Below are 22,810 nucleotides of genomic sequence, written 5' to 3'. Positions count from 1 at the left end.
CCCTACTTCTAACATTTTATATATTCACATTTTATTGTTATAGCACTTCTTGGAGCCAATAGTTTTTAGTGATGAAAACAAAGACAGAACAATTGAATACAATAAAAAATGAAGTCTTTATTCTTTTGGCTCAACTGTAATGTGGTTTACTGGTCTTTATGGTAATAGCATTTTCCTGCATGCAGTTCACCGACACACAAGTCAATATTTTTTGTAAAAGGAGGAGTCAACATCAAATTTTTGCTTGTGTAAGAAACACAAAATGTCCTGATGTGATTAATTATACAAGTTTGTTATTTAATCCCTGTGGGAAAAAAAAAAAAAAAAAGGAAAAAAAAACATCGTGGATCCCATATTATATTTAGAACAGTTCTAGTGCAGCATGAATCAACAAGAATAAGAATAGTCTATGTAAACAAACACTGGTAAAGATTTTATGAATAAAAAGACTACCTTGAAACTTCTGATGCAGGCAGTGCTAGAATTTTAAACAAATCTTCCCCACCACATTTCAATTACAAGTTATATCTATTTGGAAGCAAGTGCATTTTGGACTCAGTTTGAAATGTATTTCACATTAAAATGTGTGCAAAAATACAGTACTAATAAAAAAGCAGAAACCTAAAGCTACCCCATTCTCTCCTTTGTTTCTTATTTTGTGAAGTTCTTGAATTAAAAAGTGCTATGGATAGAAAGTAATAAAAGTGACAGTGACATCAACCTGAAGATAATTCTCATTTCTTATTTTATGTACAAAACGCTGAAAAATAAAATAAAATGATATTTTTACAATATTTATATTTTCTTAGAAAATTCTATCCATGTATTTTCAACAGATTGAGCAGTTTGCAACAAATCCTGTACAGTCTGACTATACACCGTACAGTATTCACTTAAAATTTTAGAATGCAAAGCAAGAAGCTCTTCAATAGCTGCAAACTATTGCTTGATGTCATGAAAGAATGATGACTGATTGAACAATTTGTTTCACTTAACCACTGAGATATGGCTTCCCATATTAGACTTTTAACAGTGGAAGGAGTAAAAATTACAGCAGCAAAGGCAAGATAAACATGCATCAGTGATAGCTTCCAAACTATCTATAATGGTACAGAATACTTTATATTAGCTGTTAAAAGCTTGCAAACTACACTTATTGTGGTACATATTTGATGCAATAAATATTGTGCACAGGTCATTATTTGTTTGCTCAAACATGCACCACAGGATAAAATAACTATTTACATAGACGGTACTTTTTTAATCAACACATATGATGTCAACCTTGCTGAGAGCAGAAGATGGCTAAACAATACTGCAGGGTGAAGCAGAACAACTTCATAATTCTTAAGTTTTGTGTTTGTTTGTTTTTGGTAAATTAAATTTCCCAAGTTCAGGTAAGCTATTTTCCACAGAAGAATACTTAAAAATGGACTTCATGTCCCTCACTCAATTTTTTTATGCAGAGTTCATTCAACTACAGTTAAATGACTTATGAAAAAATAAAACATCTGTTCTATTATTGTAGACTCTATGGGACTTTACAGGCACATTAAAATTTATCTGGATGAGATACTAGATGGATACTGTTATTAAGCACCTCAAAATATAGAGCCACCCTGAAACATGGAAGTAGTCAGACTCTGCTGCTTTGTGCGACGTCATGTTTTTCCATGCATGAACTACAAGTGCAGCATGCCTTCATGCAAATCACTTCTGTCTGTACATTATAGAGAATCCGAGAGTAGAACACCTGGTTCTCATAACCCCTTCCCCAACATAAAACCCATTTACAAAAATAGTCACATATAATAGTAAACAACCTGTGAATTAAAAAATGATAAGTTCACCAACACTGATTTTTGTAAAAATATGGCAAATGTGGCTGTTGAAATGCAAACAGTGGATACAATTTTTATACTGAGTGTTTCATGTTAAACACAGAGATTCATAGGTTCGCACCTTTTTTTTTTTTTACCGATCCCTACAGTCTGATTGGCCATTTTATCTTCTCTTCAGCAGTGTCAGCTGGTAATAAAAACAACAACCTCCTGTCAAGATGTTACCCTGTTTTACAGAGTTGCAGTTTGATGACGAGGGGTCACTGTCTTGTTATAGGCACTGACCTTTTATATATATATATATAATTATATATATATTTATATATGTAAAAACTGACAGTTTGGCATGTTCCTCCTACAGGAGTCCTGTTGACACAAATACATACTTTCTCAGGCTGTAAACAGTTTATCACAGAATTCTGTGTTACTTTTTACTTTCCCTGCTGTCTTTACCTTTATCTTCTTTTTCTGATTTGTCTTTTTCATATTTATCCTTGTCTGGCTTTGTTACACTGTCATAGGATGGTGGGGAGGTTGTGGATGGGGTCATATCTGTTTTCTCTGGAGTGGAGTTCTCATTTAGTTTATCCATAATCATATCTTCTTTTGTGGGCAGATCATCCTCATCTTTACCTTTATCCTGATTAAATATACATGAAACTTTTTTGACTTTTTGCCTTAAAAGATGACGCCTAAAAGCACGTTGAATAACGACAGCAGATACCTCCTCCTGTTTCCGCTTTAATGTGGTTGTGATTGGTTCATAGGAGACTTTAGAAGGATTGGCTGCCATAAAACGGTCTTCCATCTGGATTCTGAGGGCATCCATCTCCCCACTTTCCCCCAGGACACGCTTTGTGAAAGCAAACAAGATGTCAAGGCAGTGAATTCTGTCACCGCTTACCATGGGCAGATCCATTGCAATAAGCTGGACTTTGTTTGGTTTTGCTATGAGAAGAGGAGGATCTAATGAAGCTGCAAAATCTGATAGTTTACTGAACTCTATGAATTGTGTTGCATCTGGATCAAACTTCTCCCAGACTTCATAGAACATCTCAAAGTCATCCTCACTCAGAGGCTCAGCACTTTCCTCAGTAGCAACACTGAAGTTCTCCAGAATCACAGCAATGTACATGTTCACCACTACCAGAAAGGATATGATGATGTAGCTGACAAAGAAGAAAATCCCAACGGAAGGGTTGCCGCAGTCTCCTTTAACAGAGCTCCCCGGATGATCTTTGTGAGGGTCACAGTCCGGCTCCCCACTGTTCAGAATTGGGGCTAACAAACCGTCCCAGCCAGCAGATGTGGTGATTTGAAATAGGCAGATCATGCTGTTGCCAAATGTTTCAAAGTTGAACATGTCATCAATCCCAACTTCCCTCTTAACATAGGCAAAGTTGGACATGCCAAATATCGCATAGATAAACATGACCAGGAACAGCAGCAGGCCAATGTTGAACAAAGCAGGAAGAGACATCATCAAAGCAAAGAGCAGAGTGCGGATTCCCTTAGCGCCTTTAATGAGACGCAGGATTCGACCTATTCTGGCAAGTCGGATGACTCGGAACAAAGTGGGGGACACAAAATATTTCTCAATCATCTCAGCTAAGAACATACCTGTTGAAAAACAAGTTAAATTAGTAAATAATATTATTACATTTAAAAACTGCTGTTAAAGATTTATCCTACAAACATTGTAGAATGTTAAGAATAGGAAAATTGCAGAGTCTTCAGAAATTCAGCTTCTAGCCACTCAGTTGGTTTTGCAAAACCTTTAGCATCTATTATGCTAGTGAAATCCATAGATCCCAACAGAATGTCTGAAGTAATTTGCAGAATAAGGAAAAACTGTGTCAATTACATTTCTAAGCATTAACTGTATAAACGCATACGCAAACAGACACAAAATGGCAATCTTTTTTAGTACAAACTGGTAACTGCTTCATGTAGAGTTGCAAATAGTGAGATCAGAACAGCTTTCTGTTTAACAAAAATAATGCCAGTTAATATGAAAGATCATATTTATAGCAGTATTCAAATGATGTAATCAAGTTATGGTATTCAAATAAAGTAAGTTCAAAGAGAACTGTAACTTCTTAGTCACATATGAAATAACGTGATCACAAGTCTAGCATTAATGACACAGCAATTCAAAACATAAATAAGCTGATAATATAACGGCTTCCTAGAACCCATTGAAGAGCATTATATCATGGGCCTCAGTGAAGCAGAAAAATACTAAATATATCCTGTTTCCATACAAAATGACAAAACAATAAATTAAAGTTCTGACAACTAAGATGGAACAACTTTTGCTGAAGTTCTTTCAGGTTTTCTGCTCTAGATAAAAGGTTAGTAGAACCATATATTTATTACAATGTCTGCTTCAGTTCTGCTTCTTCTTTGCTCACATTAGCTCTGGTGTAAAACCTCTCAGGACCAAACAAACTCCGAAAAAGCTTAGGATTTTACATTGCTGTCTGAGTTGCTTGCATGCTAGCCTACCCAGAGTCCCACACAGATTTTACTTTTGGATTGAAGGACTCTGTTTTCTCCTGCAACTGCCACTGTCATTTTGTATCAGAATTGCCTTTGATTTATTGATTTCTTTCCACGCTGAGGAATTTCTACTGAATTCAGCATAAGGGTCTAATTTCAACCAATGTAAAAATAAGAGTGTACGAAGCACACTGATAAAAATTTCTTACCATAATGTTCAGTTATTTTGGGGGTAATAAGATATCAGAAGACAGAAAAACAGGAGTCAGAGTTTCTAATCAAAATGATGAACCCAAATGCAAACAGACTTTACATTCCAAAATTAATTTTCAGCTTCCCCAGAATTAGCCATTTCATGAAAATGAATTGTTCTTACCTACTATGGAGAGAATGACAACCACGAAATCAAAAATATTCCAGCCTATAGTAAAGTAGTAATGGCGAAGTGAAATCAATTTCAGTACACATTCTCCAGTGAACAGTACAATAAACACCAGGTTAATCCAGTATAAAATGTTTTCCATGTCTTCACTCTGATCATCTGTTTCTACCATCATTGTGACCATGTTAAGGCAGATAAGTATCATGATACTGATATCAAATGCTTGTTTTGTTACAAAATCAAATACCATGCCTTGGAATTTGTTCTGGAGGAAAAAAATAAGATTCATTATAGTAAGCATTGGGTAAAATTTCTTTTTTCAATTGCTACACATTAACTAAATCTAGTATGAAGGGGATTTTTTGTCTTCTATGAAGTCTTTCACTTGTATGCATTTTCCCGTTTGTACATGTAAACACAAATCAAATAGAAATGCAATTACTATGTTTATAAGCATTAAAGGGAAGATTTCAAATTATGCATGGTGCATTTTTTAAAATTGCAAAGGTGACTTTGCCATCTCAAACCACCTCACTGTAAGCTTCGGTCACACAGACTACCGATTGAATGCTTAACTTGACAAAATTTGAAAAAAAACAAAGGCAAGGTGGTATGGTAAAGAGGCTGAGAGTTAATAGTGCTTCAATTGTCAGAAAACTTCGGGAAACTTAAAAGTTTTCAAGCACAGAGTTCAGTGTTCTTCATGCCACCAAGGTGACCTTTAAAATAATGTGTTGCATTTTTCAGCTACAGAGAACTTACTGATAGCTGAGTGGGCCATTCAGGAGGTTCCACAATCCAAAGTGGAACTGCAGAGCTGGAATCACTGCCCCAGCCAAACCCTGCTCTGTAGCACCAGGGGAGAGCAGGAGGACAAACCATTGTATGGACTGTGCAACAGGAATGTGAGAGGCAAAAGGACTTTTTTTTCAGGCAACGATATGGTAACTTGCCCCCAGTTTCAGAGTCTTACTTGATGACTGAAAAAGCCTGTGCCCTAAGGCTATCACATAGCTTGACAAATACACTGTCACAGTTCATTGTTTTAGTCAAATCAGTGTTTTGAAAAAATGCCACATAAAATGTCATTGCCACCAGCAGAGAGAAAATGAGGGGTGGGAAATGGAAAGAGAAGAGAGAATCCTTCATGTTTAGAATGCAAAGGACAAATAATTTGGATTTCAGATGAATAAGCCTTTTCTTATATCACTTGTATTTTTAGCTTACAACTTCATTTAGCCTAAGGCATAACTGAAACATTTCTTAAATAGATGTAAAAAGACAAAATTTTTATTCTTACTGCTGGTCGTGGTATAGGCTTTTGTGGTTTCTTTGAACCCAACTTTTTCATTGCATTGTAGTATTTCTTCTGTTCTTCTGTCATAAAAATATCTTGACCTCCAAAGTAAAGCAAAGAGAGAAAAACTGGTTACAATCACATATTCCCATTGGTTACTTATAAACAGGAATATAGAATAGTAATAATCACTCTTGTTCACATTCTCATCTGTGTGAAAAATTAAGACAGACATGGAAATCCTGTTCTATAAGTTTATATCAATTATAAGTATATGGGTAACAAAATAAATGCTTTACATATTCCACTTTTGATATTTAGGATATTTTTTGAAAGGCTCTTGAACTTCATATGTTTGTGGTAGGTCTCTGGTTTCCATTGGGGAGGTAGAGAGGATGGGAGCCTTCAGGAAGGAAAGGTGCTTTTTCTTTGAATTCCTAAATTTCATCAGACACAAGCTAATAAAACATTCCAATCCCCTTCTCTTGTTTTTCCTCTCAAGCACATTTTGGCAAAATTTCAGAGTTGCCATGTATGATACCAAAGGAGAATTAGCAGTTGGTCATATAACCATATTTCACAACCTCTTCCTCTCCCTACACTGAGGCAGGACTTGAAGCAGGAGATCCTACAACCGATACATGGACTTAGCAGGAAAAAAAAAAAAAGCTGATTTCTCTTCATCTCAATCAATTTCATCGCTTGTCCAACAGCACTTCAACCAGTCAATAACATTTTGTCTTCCAGTTACTTAAGTTCTGCTGCTGAAACACTGATACCTTTTGAGGCAGTGTTGATAAAATATGAAGTGTTGATAAAATATGAAGACTAAAGAGCATACAAAGAAAGATACTACAATATTAGGGTTGAGCTCTGAGATATGACAATAATGTAGCTACGAGTTTTTATAGCTATGTTTAGCTATTTCAATGTTTAGCCTTCTTATGATCTTGTTAGACTCCAGACCCATATCTACATCTTTACAAAGATGACATTGAGTATTTCACTAACTGTGGACAGACTTGTGCTGTCAGTTGTCTGTCAAAACACTCATCAAGTGAAATTGTACTCCTGTAATAATTGAATGTATTTAATATGCAAAGCATGTTAATTTATCATAAAATAGAAAAAAAAATAAAAAGGAGAAAGTCATTGTGTGTGGACCAAAAAGATGCATTTTTTGGCTTTTGTTTCTGAATAATGATGAAGTACTTATCTTCTTTTTCTGCTGGTTGAAATTGTCTATGATGACACCAATGAAAAGGTTCAAGGTAAAGAATGATCCAAAGATGATAAAGATGACAAAGTAAAGATACATGTACAGGTTATCTTCATATTTAGGCTGATCCAAAACCTGCAAAAAGGCATAGACACTAAGCCTTAGTTTAACTGTGGACACAGAACCAAATAGCTGCTTAAAAGAATGTAGGGCTCTGCCACTCTGATCTTTACTTCTTATGGTCAAGTTCCCTTGATCCTATTAATCTGCAATTTATGAAGTAACATTCTTGACAAAGGACTTTGCTATTGAACTTGCTATTTATTTTTTTAAAAAATGCTATATGACTTTAGAATAAATATTGAAGGCACAATTGGTTTATATTAGTATAGCGCATCTGCCTCAGTCTACAGATAACCAGAAACACCAGCTTTTAAAGCTATGAACATTTCACTTTATCATGTTGGAAACTCCCAGCATGGACTTGTGGAACTTTCAGTGCTACAGACACTTAGTAAGCTGCCCTGGATTTCAGTATTTGGAGCATGAACTGTCATTTTTTAAAAACTTCTTCTTTTATTGTTTTATTATTCACTGCTTTGTCTGACTTTCCCTGCAGCGTATCCTTGTTTTTACCTGAGTTTTAACTCAAAGGAATCACTGGTCAGGTTACAGCACTTTGTAGCTTAATGGGCCTAAGTAGGCTAAAGAGAGTCATCCAAACAATATTTAGAGTAAGTGTATTTTCTTGCTACAGCTATGCACATTTATTATACTACTCCAGAACTGCTGCTGTGACTGTAGCTTACAAAAAAGTTGGGGCTTTAGCAGTATAGTTTATTCAGTTATCTACTTAGGGCTAGAGCACAATTAGCACCAAGGGGAAGACAAAAGGATACAAAAATGCACCCGTCAAATTAAGAATAGGAACAAATGAGGAAAGAACCCAGGCTGTCTGCTGAGCATAGTGAATGTCTCAACTTCAAAAAAATTAAATATAATAAAATTAAAAAACAGAGGTACAAACCATCATCTCTAAACTTAAAAATCTTACCAAAAAAAAAAAAAAAACTTACCAAAAAAATCTTAAACTAAAGTTAAAAATCTTACCAAAGGGACTTAAAAAAAAATCAAAAAAATCACCCTTACCACATGCACCATAAAGCAGAGCAGGGCAGGGCACCTTGTGGCTGACACTCCCCTTGAGCCCACATACACAAGAAAGCCAGTTATCTTTCAACCTTCATCACCCTTCTCTGTGGAAGACAGCACAGCTGCTGCATACAGCCAGGAATGGCAGCCACAACGTCAAACAAGGGTTTCCTACATAGCTACCCAGACGGGTACAAACTCTTCCCTGCTTCAGTCTCAGAAGACTCCCCACAGTTCAACTCCTGGAGCAATGATTGGGAAAGCTGCAGCATTTGGTTTAAGTACAGCAGGAAGAGAGCTCAAAAAGAGGAGTGTTCTTTGAGGTTAATATAGGAAACCGATTTCAGGGGAGAGTGTTTTAGAAAGAAGTTAATCACAGCTCCTGCCCTTCTCACTGGATTTATAGCCCACTCAGTCTTACGTTTTCTTCTTTAGCTCCTAAAATCTCCAAGAAATGCCTGTCTCCAAATTTAAGTAATGCCTCAATATACATATAATGAGAGGAGGAAAAAAGCATTTCATGACAATAATTCAGTCTGCTGTACAACTTGAGGAATTTTGGTCCAACTGTACCATAGAGAACGAGGAATCATTTAGGACTGCTCCTCCGCTTTCTTCATGTCTTGTATTTTTCTTATGGTTTCCATTTTCACTAACAATAAAACTGTAATAACTCTTTGTTCTCTCATTTTTACTGTTATTTCTGAAAGATGTTAAGATTATGGTCTTAACACTAGGAGCTCACACAGTCAGAACAGATGGAATCATGGGAGAATACTCACATTGCGAGAATCCACAGCTGCATACATGATATCCATCCATCCTTTAAATGTAGCCTATAAACAGAACACTGGTGTTTATCACATGCTTTTCCAGGAAAATGAGTTGTCAGAAACATTTAAGAGCTGAGGACTAAGTATCTTGAACATCATATCTAAGTATCATAAACATCAGCACATTGTAAAATTAATAGGCAAATTTTGCCTTATATTTTATGTTTATGAGGATCACAAGCAACTTCTAATATCTGGCCCTAAAGGACAAAACACCTATTAAATTAAGAATTTTTACCTCTTATGAGTAATGCCTAAAATAAAAGTTAGTTTCTGTCTATGAGAAAAGAAGGTGTACTTGATATAGATTCAACACAGTGTGAATTAGATTTGAATTGCTTACATTTTTTATGATAGTCAGTATAGCCTCTACACTTTGTATTGTTTCAGTGGAGTTGTAGATTTATCTACACTATCACCAGCTTTTGGCTCTAATGGATAACACTTTTCAACAGTCACAGTGATGCTCCACAGTTTTTGAGCAAGAGTGCAAGTGTATTTACCTTTGTAAATCACAGGAATTAACTGCACTCTGGTCCAGGAATTACTAATTTCTCCATGCCCATGACAACAGATTTGTCACAATTAACTAACACTAATTAGAAATGATACATACACGAAGAACGAGCTTATCATTTATGAATACCTCCCTAAAATACAGTCTTGCGGAAGTTAGCACAGGTGATCCCAAATCGAAAGGACATATCATAGCCCTAAAAGTTAGAAAGGTAAGGGAAATATCTCCAGTTTGAATTCTCAGGACTCTTAGAATCACTGGCAAAGAAAAAGTATCTTGCATGTGGGAAGCATGTTTGCATATAGTGGTTTTAAGTTGGAATCTTGTAAAATATATTAAGGAATTGACTAATACACAAGTTAAATTTTATAAAATTTTTGTAAACTGGAATATAAATATCAAAAAAAGTATGGAAACTCACAAAGTAAAAGATTTGATCTCAGATGAAAGCACCAAACCTCCCCAGGTGCCCCAGACAGTTCAGCTCTTTTGAACTAAACTCTTAAATTGAGCTCCTTCCAGCTTCAGAGGAATCCCATAGTGTTGATATTCATCTGCTTGATTTATTTCTAGAGTTTATTTTTGCTTTTTATTTGACTTATTGGTATATTATTTTGACTACTTATTTTTTCACAATTTTCCTGCTTATCAAACTTGCCTTCCAACAAGTAGACACATAAAATATACAGTATAATCAGCTGAACTGAGATGCAAGACTGATGTATATTTGAAGAAAAGTTAAAAAATACACCTTATATATTTTAAACATCCATTTCTGCATACACATCCCTTAGATACAAATATATATATATATATATGTTTGGGTATATATATATATATTTTAAAACACATACTCCCACATACTCCACAGTTTATTTAAGGCTTTTTATAAGTATACCAAACAAACTAGTGAAGAAAAAGATCTCTAAATGAAAGAAACAGAAATAACTTTGACTGTTACAATTAAAAACAGATATATTATTAAAAAAAAGAAATAGAAATAAAAAGAGAAATTAAGGAGCGGTGTCTTACCACTTGAAGCAGAGAAAGATAACCAAGGCCTACATTATCAAAGTTAACCTTCACATTTTTCCATCTGGCAGTTTCATTGTTTTTTATGAGTTCTTCACATTGGCTGTAATTGTTGATTTGGCTGATATCAAATCTCTCATCAGTCGTAGTGTTAACACAGTAATAAAATTTTCCAGCAAATAGATTTACTCCCATGATACTGAATATCAGCCAGAATATAAGGCAAACAAGAAGCACATTCATAATGGATGGAATGGCTCCTAAGAGGGCATTCACAACCACCTAGTGTACAAATGAAACGAGAGACATTATAAGAACACAAGCACCACTATCTTCATCAGACTTCCTTAAATGTAACACCTTGTTATAATTCTGTATTAAACTGCATTATATTTTTGGATTGTAACAAAGAATAAGAAAGATCAAATGTCAACATAGAGGATAAAACACAGCAGTACTAGGAAATGCTGTAGCAAATGGTAGCTTGAAATAATGGAAAGAAAAACAGATAAAATGGAACTCTAAAAAATAAGAGCATTAATTATTTTAAAAATATTTACTTTATATCTGCAAAACAGTAGAAGTAATATTTCTGATGACTGCATCAAGCACAAAAATCTTTTTTGCTATTAAGTATTTACTGGATAAACATTCCAAATCAATATTATTGAGCATTTTTTAATTGAAAGTAATTCAGAGACTTCTTTTAAATAAAAGACAACTAAGGGATGTGTCCATAATCATTTAGATGACTATATATAAAAGCAGAAGACCAGATATTTTCAAAGCAGGAGAATACCTGACTATCACAGAAAAGCTGGTAGTGTTCAAGTAAGCAGCAATTAAGACTTGAACAAGGAGGAGACTTAATTTAATTTCCTAATGAATTTTGGGAAAAATAAGGCTTCAGGAAAGAAAAGTATGAAAAAGAGTTAATGTATGATGATGAATGACAATTAAAAGCATGACAAAATCAAAAAGAAAAAAAAAGTTAGGCAGAAAGTAGGTCCATTATGAATGAGAATGATTTATTTAATGATGAAATGGATTAACTCCTAAATTAGTTAATTCCTATTTTGAATCTATTTATAAGTAAGTAATAATATAAATTATATAAATTCAATAACTACGGAACACCTCTGCTCATTTTTCCAAAACAACTGAATCATCTCCATAGAACCTAATGAAGATTTTCTTTTTAAAAATTCACTTATATGATATAGGTACTCCAACAGATCTAACATACTACACTGTTTCTGTTTGTAAAATATTTTGGCATTATGTTTATATTTACATTTCATGGGTTCCATAGAATCAATTACTTGAAAAACTAAGTAGATCACTTTAGTAGATCACATCTAAGTAGATCACTTTTCATTCATTGTTATTTTACATGACAGAAAATAAAACCTTTGAAGGCTACAGTAGGTATACACGATCACGTATACCATATAGTAAACAAGCTGAAGTAAAGGAGAAATACTTGCACTTTCAGGTTTTAATTCCTCTCAAAATAATATATCTTTTTAGTGATACATAATTTGAAAAACATTAGAGATCCCATACAACTTCAATGTATTTTTTTATTTTATTAAATTTAGAAGCTGGAACAAATTAGTTTCTATATAAATTATTCTATAACTGTATAGAATGGTGGATGAACTCTCCCATGCTTCAAGCTGACCTGTTTTTGTTTGTTTGTTTTTGTTTTTTTGTTTTTGCCACATACCTTAATCACATACCGTAATAAACATTATTTCTAAAAGAAAAATCTATTAGTTAAGAAAATATTCTTATTTAAAGGTATCTCAATTCTTCTAATAAAAAATATAACTAGATTCCTTAGCTGTAATAATATTATTCAATCATTGAGATATGAAGTTATTGAAGATATTTGTCCTCTAGTTTTCAGTCTTATTACACCTGAGAATTCTGTTCCTCTTTCTACTACAGCTGCAGGTCCAGTTATGTTATTCTTTCCATAACTGCTGAATTTCTACATCTGATTTACTTTCCCTGGTTTTAGTGTGCATCCTGAAGCTATAGCAGGATCAGCTTGAAATATGTATCATTTGAAAATACCAAAAATGTAATGTTGAGCATCATGGAAAACACCAATTGGTCAACTCCTGGCTTCCACTCAAAGTAGGGGTAGTACAAAAAAACAATGCATGAGAAAGAACGGAAAGCATTACAGAGAGATTAAACAGTGTCCTTTACTTGCTAGAAGGAAAAAGTTAGTACGTGCCTATCACTACAGGGCAGTGAGTAATAGCATTTGGAGCACAGCATAGCCAGATCATGTCTTAGCATAATTCTTAATTATATATACATAAGCTAGTTTTATGAAGTCTCACATGCAAATTAAAGTTTACTTCCTTTAGCAATAGTCATAATAGAAAGATACAGGAGAAACACCACGTTTTCCACTGGGGGAATGCTTTCTATTAATTATTAATTTGGGTAGGTACAACAAACCCTGATCCTAGGGTATCCAACAGTATGGAGGATTAAAAATTTTAGATGTGTAAAATGGAATTTCTTGCATGTATGTAAGAAATACAAGGGTCACTGGAAGTAATTCTAAGTACCCATGCAAATATGTACACCATACTATATTGTCATAGTTTCACTTCATGGATAATAAATACCAAAGAAACAACTTTTTTATGATGAAACATCATCAATTTCCATGTATCAGACCTTAAAATCTTGTTGTAACTATTTTTTTCACCAACTTGAGCTACTGTATCTTTAGACATTGTCTGAAATTTCTTTAAATAAACAAAAGGTGTCTATATCCATAGAAATGTTATTCCAATGTTAATTGCCTAACTGATAATAATATCTCATTTTTAGTCTGAAGTTAACTAATTTCATATACTACTTCTTATGTCTTTTGCTAAGGTCATAAATCTCCTCATTATCTGTATGATTTACTGAGAGATACAGTTAGCAGATCTGGATTAAAACAGTAGGCAAAGTTTATATCAACATGGAAATTACAGTATTAAAAATTACCCTTAAACCTTCATGAGAAAAAGGTGTTGTTTTTTTTTTTCTACCTTACTTCATTAAATTGCCACTTCAGAAATTTACTGCACAAAGTTTTTTCTTTCTTTATTTTTTCTCTAATTATTCTCAATAAAAAGTAACAAGTAACGTGCTTTTAGCAAGATATTACTAACGTTTTAGACAGGCCTTATATTTGATATAAGCATTCCAAATTTTGACATTTTTCTCAGCATAGTTCTGAAGGATTTTTTTTCCTCTTTTAACTGAAAAGAGGTGTCCTTTTTAGCCAATTTAAACACAGGTGACAATGAATTACAAAAGCTTTGCTCTCTCTGCAACTGTGAACTCTTCTCTTTTCTCTGTTGTGAACTCTTTTCTCTCAGAAGAGAAAAAAATAAATGTAGTCACTTAGAACCCAGACATTCTAACTTATTCAAAAAATGCTGTAGGAAAAATATATGTTGAAGAAACTATGAGAATTCATATTCTGATGAAGGACTCTCTTTCCACACATGTATAGCATCATATGTTCTTTGGAATCTCACCAAATCATGGTTGACTTATAAATTTACTAATAAGCTTGTTAACTGGGGTGTCAAAGATCAGTGGTTGCAGTAGGGAGCTCACACAAGGATCTCTTTTAATTACAGCTACAGTTTATTTTTTCAGCTCATGTGCATTTGCTAATTAGACTAATAGCAATATGTCCCAAGGAGACAAATGGGCCCTGAAGTTACAAGCCACAAACACCTTCTGGCAGGAGCCAGAAATGTCTTCTCTAGTAGTTGTTGACCACTGACCATAGGAGAAACATTTCTAGAGTTTTCATGTCATAGCAGAACATGTAAGGTTTTCGTTCATTTCAGTGCACTAAAGACGTGATTTAAACTAATCAATCTGACTTTGCACTGAAATAGAGAGCCTAGCTGGGCAAATCAGGGTCTCAGCTGTGGTAACTGATATGGTGATAACAGCTGTGGACAGTAACTTCTCAAATATATCCAACTCTATCAGCAACAGAAAGTCTCCTCATATGTTTTCAGGCTTCTTAGTGCTCTGTAGATTATAATCAACATTTTAAAATCAACATAGAAAGCAATAAGCAACCACTTTAAGCCAGAAATCATAAAAACAGAACACTAGCACCTTCTTTGAAATACACAAGAAATGTCTCAAATGAATGCAAGCTTAATTTGAATGAGAGAAGACATTTATAACGGCCAATTTTCTTAATATATTGATTCATTAAAAATAAATAGATTTGTAACAGAAATTGCCAATCAATATTTATTTAAGAGTATGCTAAAAGATTTTTGATGGACAATGGATGGTATTCTATACTTGTATGAAATACACATATGCATATATGTGTGTGTATGTGCACACACTTTTATTACACACTTTTTTTTAGTTTTGTCTTTTAAAACTGTTTTGACTATAACAGGATTTAATCATATGGGATAAACTCAGTCTTGTAGTAAAATCCCATAGATCCATGCAGTTGATAAATCTTTGGTACCTTCAGGAAAATATGAAATTGGCTGAAAGGCCAGTGGATCTAAATAAAATTAACAATGTGTGCAATAACACATGAATTCATATAAGCAGATGAAGCCTTTTGCTTATATGTTAGTGATAAATGTAAAATATATAAGATGATAGTGTAGCATCTCTGCATGGATTTATCATTGATTATTCTGCATGCATTGTTTCTGTGTATGCATGCATTATTTTGAATTCTTTCATTTTTTCTTACCCTCATCCCTTCAAATCGCGACAAGGCTCTTAGAGGTCTCAAAGCTCTTAGTGTCCTAAGGGATTTAATCGCACCAAGTTCTGAGTAGCCCAAGGCATTAGCTGTTAAGCTAACCAAAGAGACCTACACAAAAACAGAAAGGCAATAGTGCTCATTCATCTTGTATATCCTTTTATACATATGGTGGGGATGATGTGTGCCTTGAACCTCCCGAGAAGATTCAAGGGTGAACCTCTTTCTCCAGGAATTCCTCTATAATGCAAAAAGATTTTTGAAGTCAGACAAAGTAGAATAAAAGTGTATTCTAGGTACCTGTTGATGAAATCATGTTGGCAGAATGGTATAAAAATGCCTTCTAAAATCACATAAACCAGTCAACATTTGGTGGTATTTAAAGAAAACTGAAGTCACATGCAAAAAGAAAACTCCCAGAAGCTGGGTGAATTGGAACGCTCAATTTAGGACAGGACTTCCCATGGTATCTTCAGAACTTGAAAATGTAATAGCTTTCAAAAACCACATTCAGACCTGGTCTTTGGTCAAATGTAACTTTTTAGTGTCCATAAAATCTTATTCAACAGCCATAGCTACCAGTGCTGTTCAGATTTAACCAGACTAATCAAAACTGATAACCAACTGTTAGACAATGGTAGGAGCTTCATTGTTAGGCATATCCACACTTCATTACATTCCCTGTGACTCCTTTAACCACTTCATCAATTCTGGCTTGTATAACGCTGGTCTGGTCTGCAGGCAGATGAGTAAATAAAATAGAAAAGCTGTAAAATAAATAATACAATTATCTTTCATCAATAATCCTTAGAAATGCATTTATAGTAGACCACTGGGAAGAGATGGCCCTAGTAAAGAAAATTAACAACTTCTATCACTCTCCATTTAATGTCCTCTTCCAGCCTTCCTGTTCTCTCATTTATTTCATTTCCAAATTTAATCTCTTTGCTTGGTTATATCATTCCTCTGACTAAACACTTAAAAAATACTTCAGAAATTACTACTTTTTTCATGCAAACAACTGCACTAGAAAAAGGTTGAAAAAAAAAATCAGAAAGATATTTATAAAGTTCACAGAAGCAACTAAGCCACAAATTATCAAATAAGACTTAAATATTTGTTGATAAATACAACAAACATATAAAGACAGTGTAAAGTATTATTCACGAAGTCTCTGTAGAATTCTACTGATCAAGATCATTTACACAATCTGATGACTGAGTCATTAAATGTTTTACAGAGGTACAGGCTCAATCACAGAACAATAACGTGGCACATAGCCACATTTTACCATAGGATCTGCAATGCTGGTATGGATATAAAAATTAGAATTTTGTCAAGCTCTGTGTAGTAAAGACATCATGGTCTATCCATTGCAATCTTACACAGAAACATAGCTGTTTCCACAGGATTCTGCTGCTGATCAGAATGAGTGGACTCAAGACAAACTCTTACCATGCATTCCATGGGAATTACATATGCAGAACTGAGAGAGACCATATGTAGTCAGGCTACTGGGGATGGATGGGAAATGAATGTCTGCTGTGTGGTAAACTTCCATTTTTTGCTTCCCAGAACTATTGTTTGTCACTTAGACTTGGAATTATGACACTCCTCCTACTTCGGACAATGCGTATCTGCTTCTTGGTGGTGCAGCCTTTTTGAAAATCATTTGAGTACCCTTTCCAAGGGGGCTGATTTGTAAGTGCCTCTTTAAGGTTGCACATGCAATGCAAGAATACTGAGTAGTAAAATGGAATTGAGTTCCCAGCAGTATTTTTCTTTCCTTTCACTGAGTAAGTGATAGGACGTTAACAGTAATTGAATAGAGTGTTAGAAATGTTTAAAAAAATTGCTGTGAAATACTTAAATTCCCTGTATAGTAAAAACTAATGAGGATCAAAGCAGCATCCTTTCCACATGGAAAAAAAATACCAAAAAATCATCATTTCAATAAAGCTCTACAACTTCATAAAACTGCAGAGTATCAACAAACCATCTCTAGAGTAATACATATATCTACATAATTTTCCTTTTCTGAACAGAATTATAAACTGTAACACATGAAAAACAAACAAACAAACAAAAACAGTAAAACTGTAAACAGTTTTAAAATAGAGCTTCCATTGGATAGAACAGAAAGTTTCTCTTAAACACATGGTATTCTGATTTTTAGAGCCTGTGATACATAATATGAAAAAGAATACATACATCAACAATCAGGAAGTCCAGCCAGCACCATGCATTAGTGAAATAGGTTTGAAAGCCATAAGCCACCCATTTTAAAAGCATTTCCAGAATGAAGATGTAAGTAAAAACTTTGTCAGCATATTCCAGCATGGTCTTGATAGTTTTACGCTGTTCTATGTATATATCTTCAAATGCCTGTGAAAAAGATTTTTGAGGATATATTAATTCCCAATTTGCAATGCAGGATAGAGTAACCAAGAAAGTATTTGAATTGAAAAGATATCTGTGGTGCTAAGCCACATATCCTTCCCTCAACCACAACTTTCTCTTTCACTCCATAATGTAGTCTTCATAATGGTGGGTCGAAACATAATATTTATCTCTCAGCTGAGCTGCATTATGGCCCACAAAACTTACTATAATGTAATTTTCAAAATCTTTTCTTCATTCATTTCAATGAATAGAAATGGCTTACTGACATAAGGATTTCCTTTGTGATAGTTACAACTTTATATCAAAATTATCAAAATTGTATTAGAGATTTAATAATGGTTGTGACACATAGTTTTTGAGAAACTAACAATTGAAACCAAAGTATACACACTAGCCTGCAAAGAAATTCTGAACAGAGATTTCAAAAGAGAAGGTCTATGTTGACAGTGAATCCTTGTGCCTTGAAATCCAAGTATGACAAGTGCGCTATATTTTGCTTCTGATGTGAGGAACTAATTACTTCTGTACTGAGTCAGCATACCCGATTCAGCATCAATTTGGCCAAATAACTGACAGGATCACTTTTTCACCTTACATCTTGGTTTGTCAGCTCAAGTTGTTCTTGATATCTTCCTATCTCAGCTGCGGTTCATTATAAATGTGTGTAAGTCAAAAGAAGCTACTAAATCATACTGTATCTCTGAACAGGAAAACAATCAAGGAAATCAAGGAAAACAACAACAAAAAAAATGCTAACATATAAAAATAATATAGAGACATGTGAGTACTAGTTTGATATAAATAATTTCTTATTTCCATGAACACTACATTTTGATCACACCAACCAATTTCCTTCATAGCCTGTGAGAAAAGTTACATGTATAATACAATACATGCCAAATACTTGTTGAAATATGTTGGCACTAGAACATTTATTAATTGGATATTAAATTCTGATGTTACCTGTAGCTAGATAATTAACTGTAATTCTAAATGCTTGCTGCTTAAAATAGACACAATTGTTCCACATTGATATTACCAGAGCACCACTGCTGAGAAGAATCATGAAGACAATGAAGGTCTCAAACCAGTTGTGTTCAACTATCTTATAGCAGGTTTTCCTCAGATTCCACCAGATTTTCCCTTTCCCATCTTCTACGCTGACTTGACAGCACTTGAATCTCCGCACACAGCCTAAGTAGGATAATAAATTGAGATGTCAGAATAAGGTTAATACTTCATAGGAATCACAAATGAACAGAAGTCATTTATTTTATTTCAGTAGTACTACAATAGATGGTTGTAAATAAGTATCTGAGTATTTCAAGGCTTTTGTTTCAATATTTGAAACAAAAACTTTCTAACTCCTATAATCCATATGAAGAAGAAAGAGAGCACCAGAACAGTATGGCACTACCTCTGAAAGAGATACTCACAGAAAAATCAAATACAACCATAATAACATAGCAGCTTTTTTCTTTTGACTAAGAATAGAACACAGTCCAAAGCAACACAATTAGGTCTAATTCCCTTAGTATATTGTACTTCACCCACCTTCTGTGAAACAAGCCTCTGGCTCCAGAGCTTCTTCAGGTTCTACTTCTGGCTGCTCTCCTTCTGGAGGTAGTCCAATATCAACTGTGCTGCCTTCTGATGAACTAGACGCATTTAATTTCTGTGAATGAAACCCCACATATATATATATATATATATATATGTCAATTTTTAATTATTTTGAATAATGTTCATGTTTGAAATGCATACCAAAATCTTTTGCATGTATTTCGTGCTCTGACATTAAAAGAAGAGTATCTTATCTACAATCTAATGCCAAATTGCTCTACTACAGGTGAGGTCACAAGATTAGAAACAGTATGCGTATTTTCTCTATGGAAAATATTTTGATATTTTCATAGAAGGAATTGCTGAAATTATTAGCCACATATAAGAATTGTGAAATTAAATTTCTGTAAATTAGGAATTAATGCCTTCTACACTTTGTACTGTTTTAGTTATTCCAATCATGTGGCTTCATTTGAGATTACACTTCATATAGCATGTGTTAATACAAATCATTTTTCCAACATCATGACCAAACCAACAGCAAGCTGCAAAGATGTATTTTCATGTCTCAAGTAAATGTTGTTCTATCAAGTCTGTAAAATCTAAAAAGCTTGAATATAAACTTTTCATTACCATTGACATGAAAACACATATTATAAGTTGTACAGGACAGTTTAGGTTTCATTATTTCTAAAAGAGCATCACATTATTTTAATAGCAGTAGCTGCTATCTTGCATTCTCAATTGCCAATGCATTTTCTGATTTTATTGTGCATTTTGAACTACTTATTACTTTGTTACAGTACACATACATGTCCAATAACTATAAAAACAAACAAACAAAAAACATAATTTTTGGAGAACTGAAGACAAATGTTTTAAAAACAATATTGTGATAAAACAATATGGAACCAATTAATCAAACTGATAATGTATTCCAAATCTTCTATTTCATACCATCATACTCTGTTGGCAACAGACAAATATGAGTACTATAGTAAGTAAAAGCAGTTTGATCATGGCATTCTATGACTCTTCTAATGTTATCACTATGTGGAGTATAACATCAGTAAAATGGCTGCATTGATAAGTAGCTAATTTTATAAAGGGAATGATGTAAGCAGTGTTAAAACACAGTCTATGGGGAATTAATATTAAATAGAGGGATGATCCATGGAAACATTAAAGATAAAACTTTGCTGACAATTAAAACTTAAGTTAGAGGCATTATTCCTTTAAAACATGTTCAAGAAGCTCCAACTTCTATAAGTGTTTTTTTTTTTTTAAAGGAAATGTAAACAATATTTATATGTGAATACAGAAAGTACCATAAAACTTCAAGGTAATTTTCCACTGTTGACAAGATTCAGTAAGTTCTTCAAACAAAGATAAAATTAATTTGTTTCTTTCCCACTCTGATTTTATCAAATGACAGTGACAATATATTGTCATTTTGACATAGGCTTAATTTTGATTTCTGTGTACCATGGTACACTATAGTCCACATTTTAGAGGAAGATGAAGCAAATGGAAACATTTATTGTATGGTATATTATGCATGTAATTTCAGTGATATCCACACCCCTATATGTTTCTTTGAAAATCCCAGTTTGCATATTCATGTTTTAAATCTGTGCATGAGCTTTAGCGTCTCTGAAGTTAGGTCCAATGTACAGACATGGATGCATACTCTTCTGCAGACTAGTATTTACAAATCTCCCATTAAAACATATTCAAAATTGTAGATGGTGCATGGCAGTTTTGTCATTGTGGAATACTGCCTCTACAATGGTGAACCTGGAAAGTATGGGATAAACACTGCAGTCCTAAAGTAAGGACCACAGCATATAAACATGAGTGGAAAACAATCACCAGTTTGAAAAAAGACCAGAAATACTACAAACATAAGGTACATTTCAAAGAAATTTATGTATAGTGTCAAACTTAATGTTTACCAATACTATACAGTAAATAACTTTTAAACTGAGAAGTGACTATCTGTTCGTTAACTTTTCTTAAAATGTTGCTTGCATCATTCCGATCTGGACAGCATTTCTAGCCGAATGCTGTAGTAGCAGAGCAAAAAAAAAAAAAACAAAAAAAATAAACTAGTTAAAATATAAGCTTGAAAGACCTACTGTCCATTCTGGTACAGAAAAAATGAAGAATTCAGTAACTCAGATATTACACAGATATTAATCAGCACATGTTAATTTGAAGAAGGACTAATAATTCCTATTACTGAAATTGCATATGACTAACAGGTAAGTCAAGATGGAAGGTTAGAGATAATCACTATAAAGAGATCAAAAAGATCAGGTAGAAAAGCTAGAAAATGATACAGGAGAACAGTCAATTATCAGGAACATCAGAAATTCATCTTTATTTATGTGGGCCAGTATGTATGGTGAGTTGTATCTTACAAGAATCTTCTCATTGAATATCTGGTATGCTTCTTGTAAAGAGCTGTAATAATAATCACAGGAGTTAGGCTAAGCAGATAAATTATAAATTGAATCATCAGGTAATATTTGAAACACAGCAATAAAATGCCTTATCCTACTGAGAATTCAGTTAGTCTTCTGTTATTGGTGTAACAGAGTATTTCCTTAGCATGCTGTTCTTGTATACTTGAAATTAGCTCCAAACAGGTTACGCTATGAACATTCATATTACAAACATTATTCAACAAATTAAATCTGTAATAACTAAGTATCATTTGGGGAAGAAAAAAATAATAAGAGAAATAATTATTAGCTATCTTTCTGTTTCTCTGTTCAACACTGAATTTATTGTATGGCATTCTACATAATATTTATAAAAACTAGTATGCATTACAAACAGGTAGGAAGGTTCTATGATATATCTTAAGATGTCACCAAATCAATAAAGTTCAGTGTAGCAGGAATTTTTTTCAGTAACAATCACATATTTCCACAGCAAACTTCTGTTCTAGTATAAAGCAAATGAACAAGGGATATTGTACTAATTTCTACATATTCAACACAAAATCACCTGGGATCATGTCATGTTATTGCTGATTATGTTTTATCCATATGCTTTAATACATATGAAGACTTGTTCTGTCACTGAACTGGAATTGCCTGTGTTCACACATACAGAATCCAGCTGAATGGGTAGACTATCCCCAACTGCAGACCCTGAAACGTTGGGTATATAGTTTATGCCCCAGTTCTTCACCTGAACGTATCTAGAAATTACTTTTGCACCTAATAAATTCTTCTCTGCTCACCAGCATTACATAAACTGGATCTAGGCAATGCTA

The 22,810-nt window shown here is 33.7% G+C and overlaps 1 protein-coding gene across 8 annotated transcripts in view; it reads right to left on the bottom strand.

Moving 5' to 3' along the window:
• Positions 1–97: 97 nt before the first annotated feature.
• LOC101802174 (sodium channel protein type 2 subunit alpha) overlaps positions 98–22,810 on the bottom strand; it is a 77,658-nt gene continuing 54,945 nt past the window's right edge. For all 8 annotated transcript variants that reach the window (XM_072040864.1, XM_072040863.1, XM_072040867.1 and 5 more), the window contains 10 exons: positions 19,516–19,636; positions 19,001–19,155; positions 17,770–17,943; positions 15,547–15,669; positions 10,776–11,057; positions 9,176–9,229; positions 7,239–7,376; positions 6,026–6,130; positions 4,720–4,990; positions 98–3,461 (listed from right to left, as the gene is read on the bottom strand). In XM_072040864.1, the coding sequence (XP_071896965.1) occupies positions 2,266–3,461; positions 4,720–4,990; positions 6,026–6,130; positions 7,239–7,376; positions 9,176–9,229; positions 10,776–11,057; positions 15,547–15,669; positions 17,770–17,943; positions 19,001–19,155; positions 19,516–19,636 (2,619 nt within the window). In that variant the 3' untranslated portion in view covers positions 98–2,265. The remainder of the gene's footprint in view (positions 3,462–4,719; positions 4,991–6,025; positions 6,131–7,238; positions 7,377–9,175; positions 9,230–10,775; positions 11,058–15,546; positions 15,670–17,769; positions 17,944–19,000; positions 19,156–19,515; positions 19,637–22,810) is intronic.

This window comes from Anas platyrhynchos, chromosome 7 (assembly GCF_047663525.1).
Source record: "Anas platyrhynchos isolate ZD024472 breed Pekin duck chromosome 7, IASCAAS_PekinDuck_T2T, whole genome shotgun sequence".
NCBI classification, from domain to species: Eukaryota; Metazoa; Chordata; class Aves; order Anseriformes; family Anatidae; genus Anas; species Anas platyrhynchos.
This window is presented reverse-complemented; position numbering and strand designations above follow the sequence as displayed.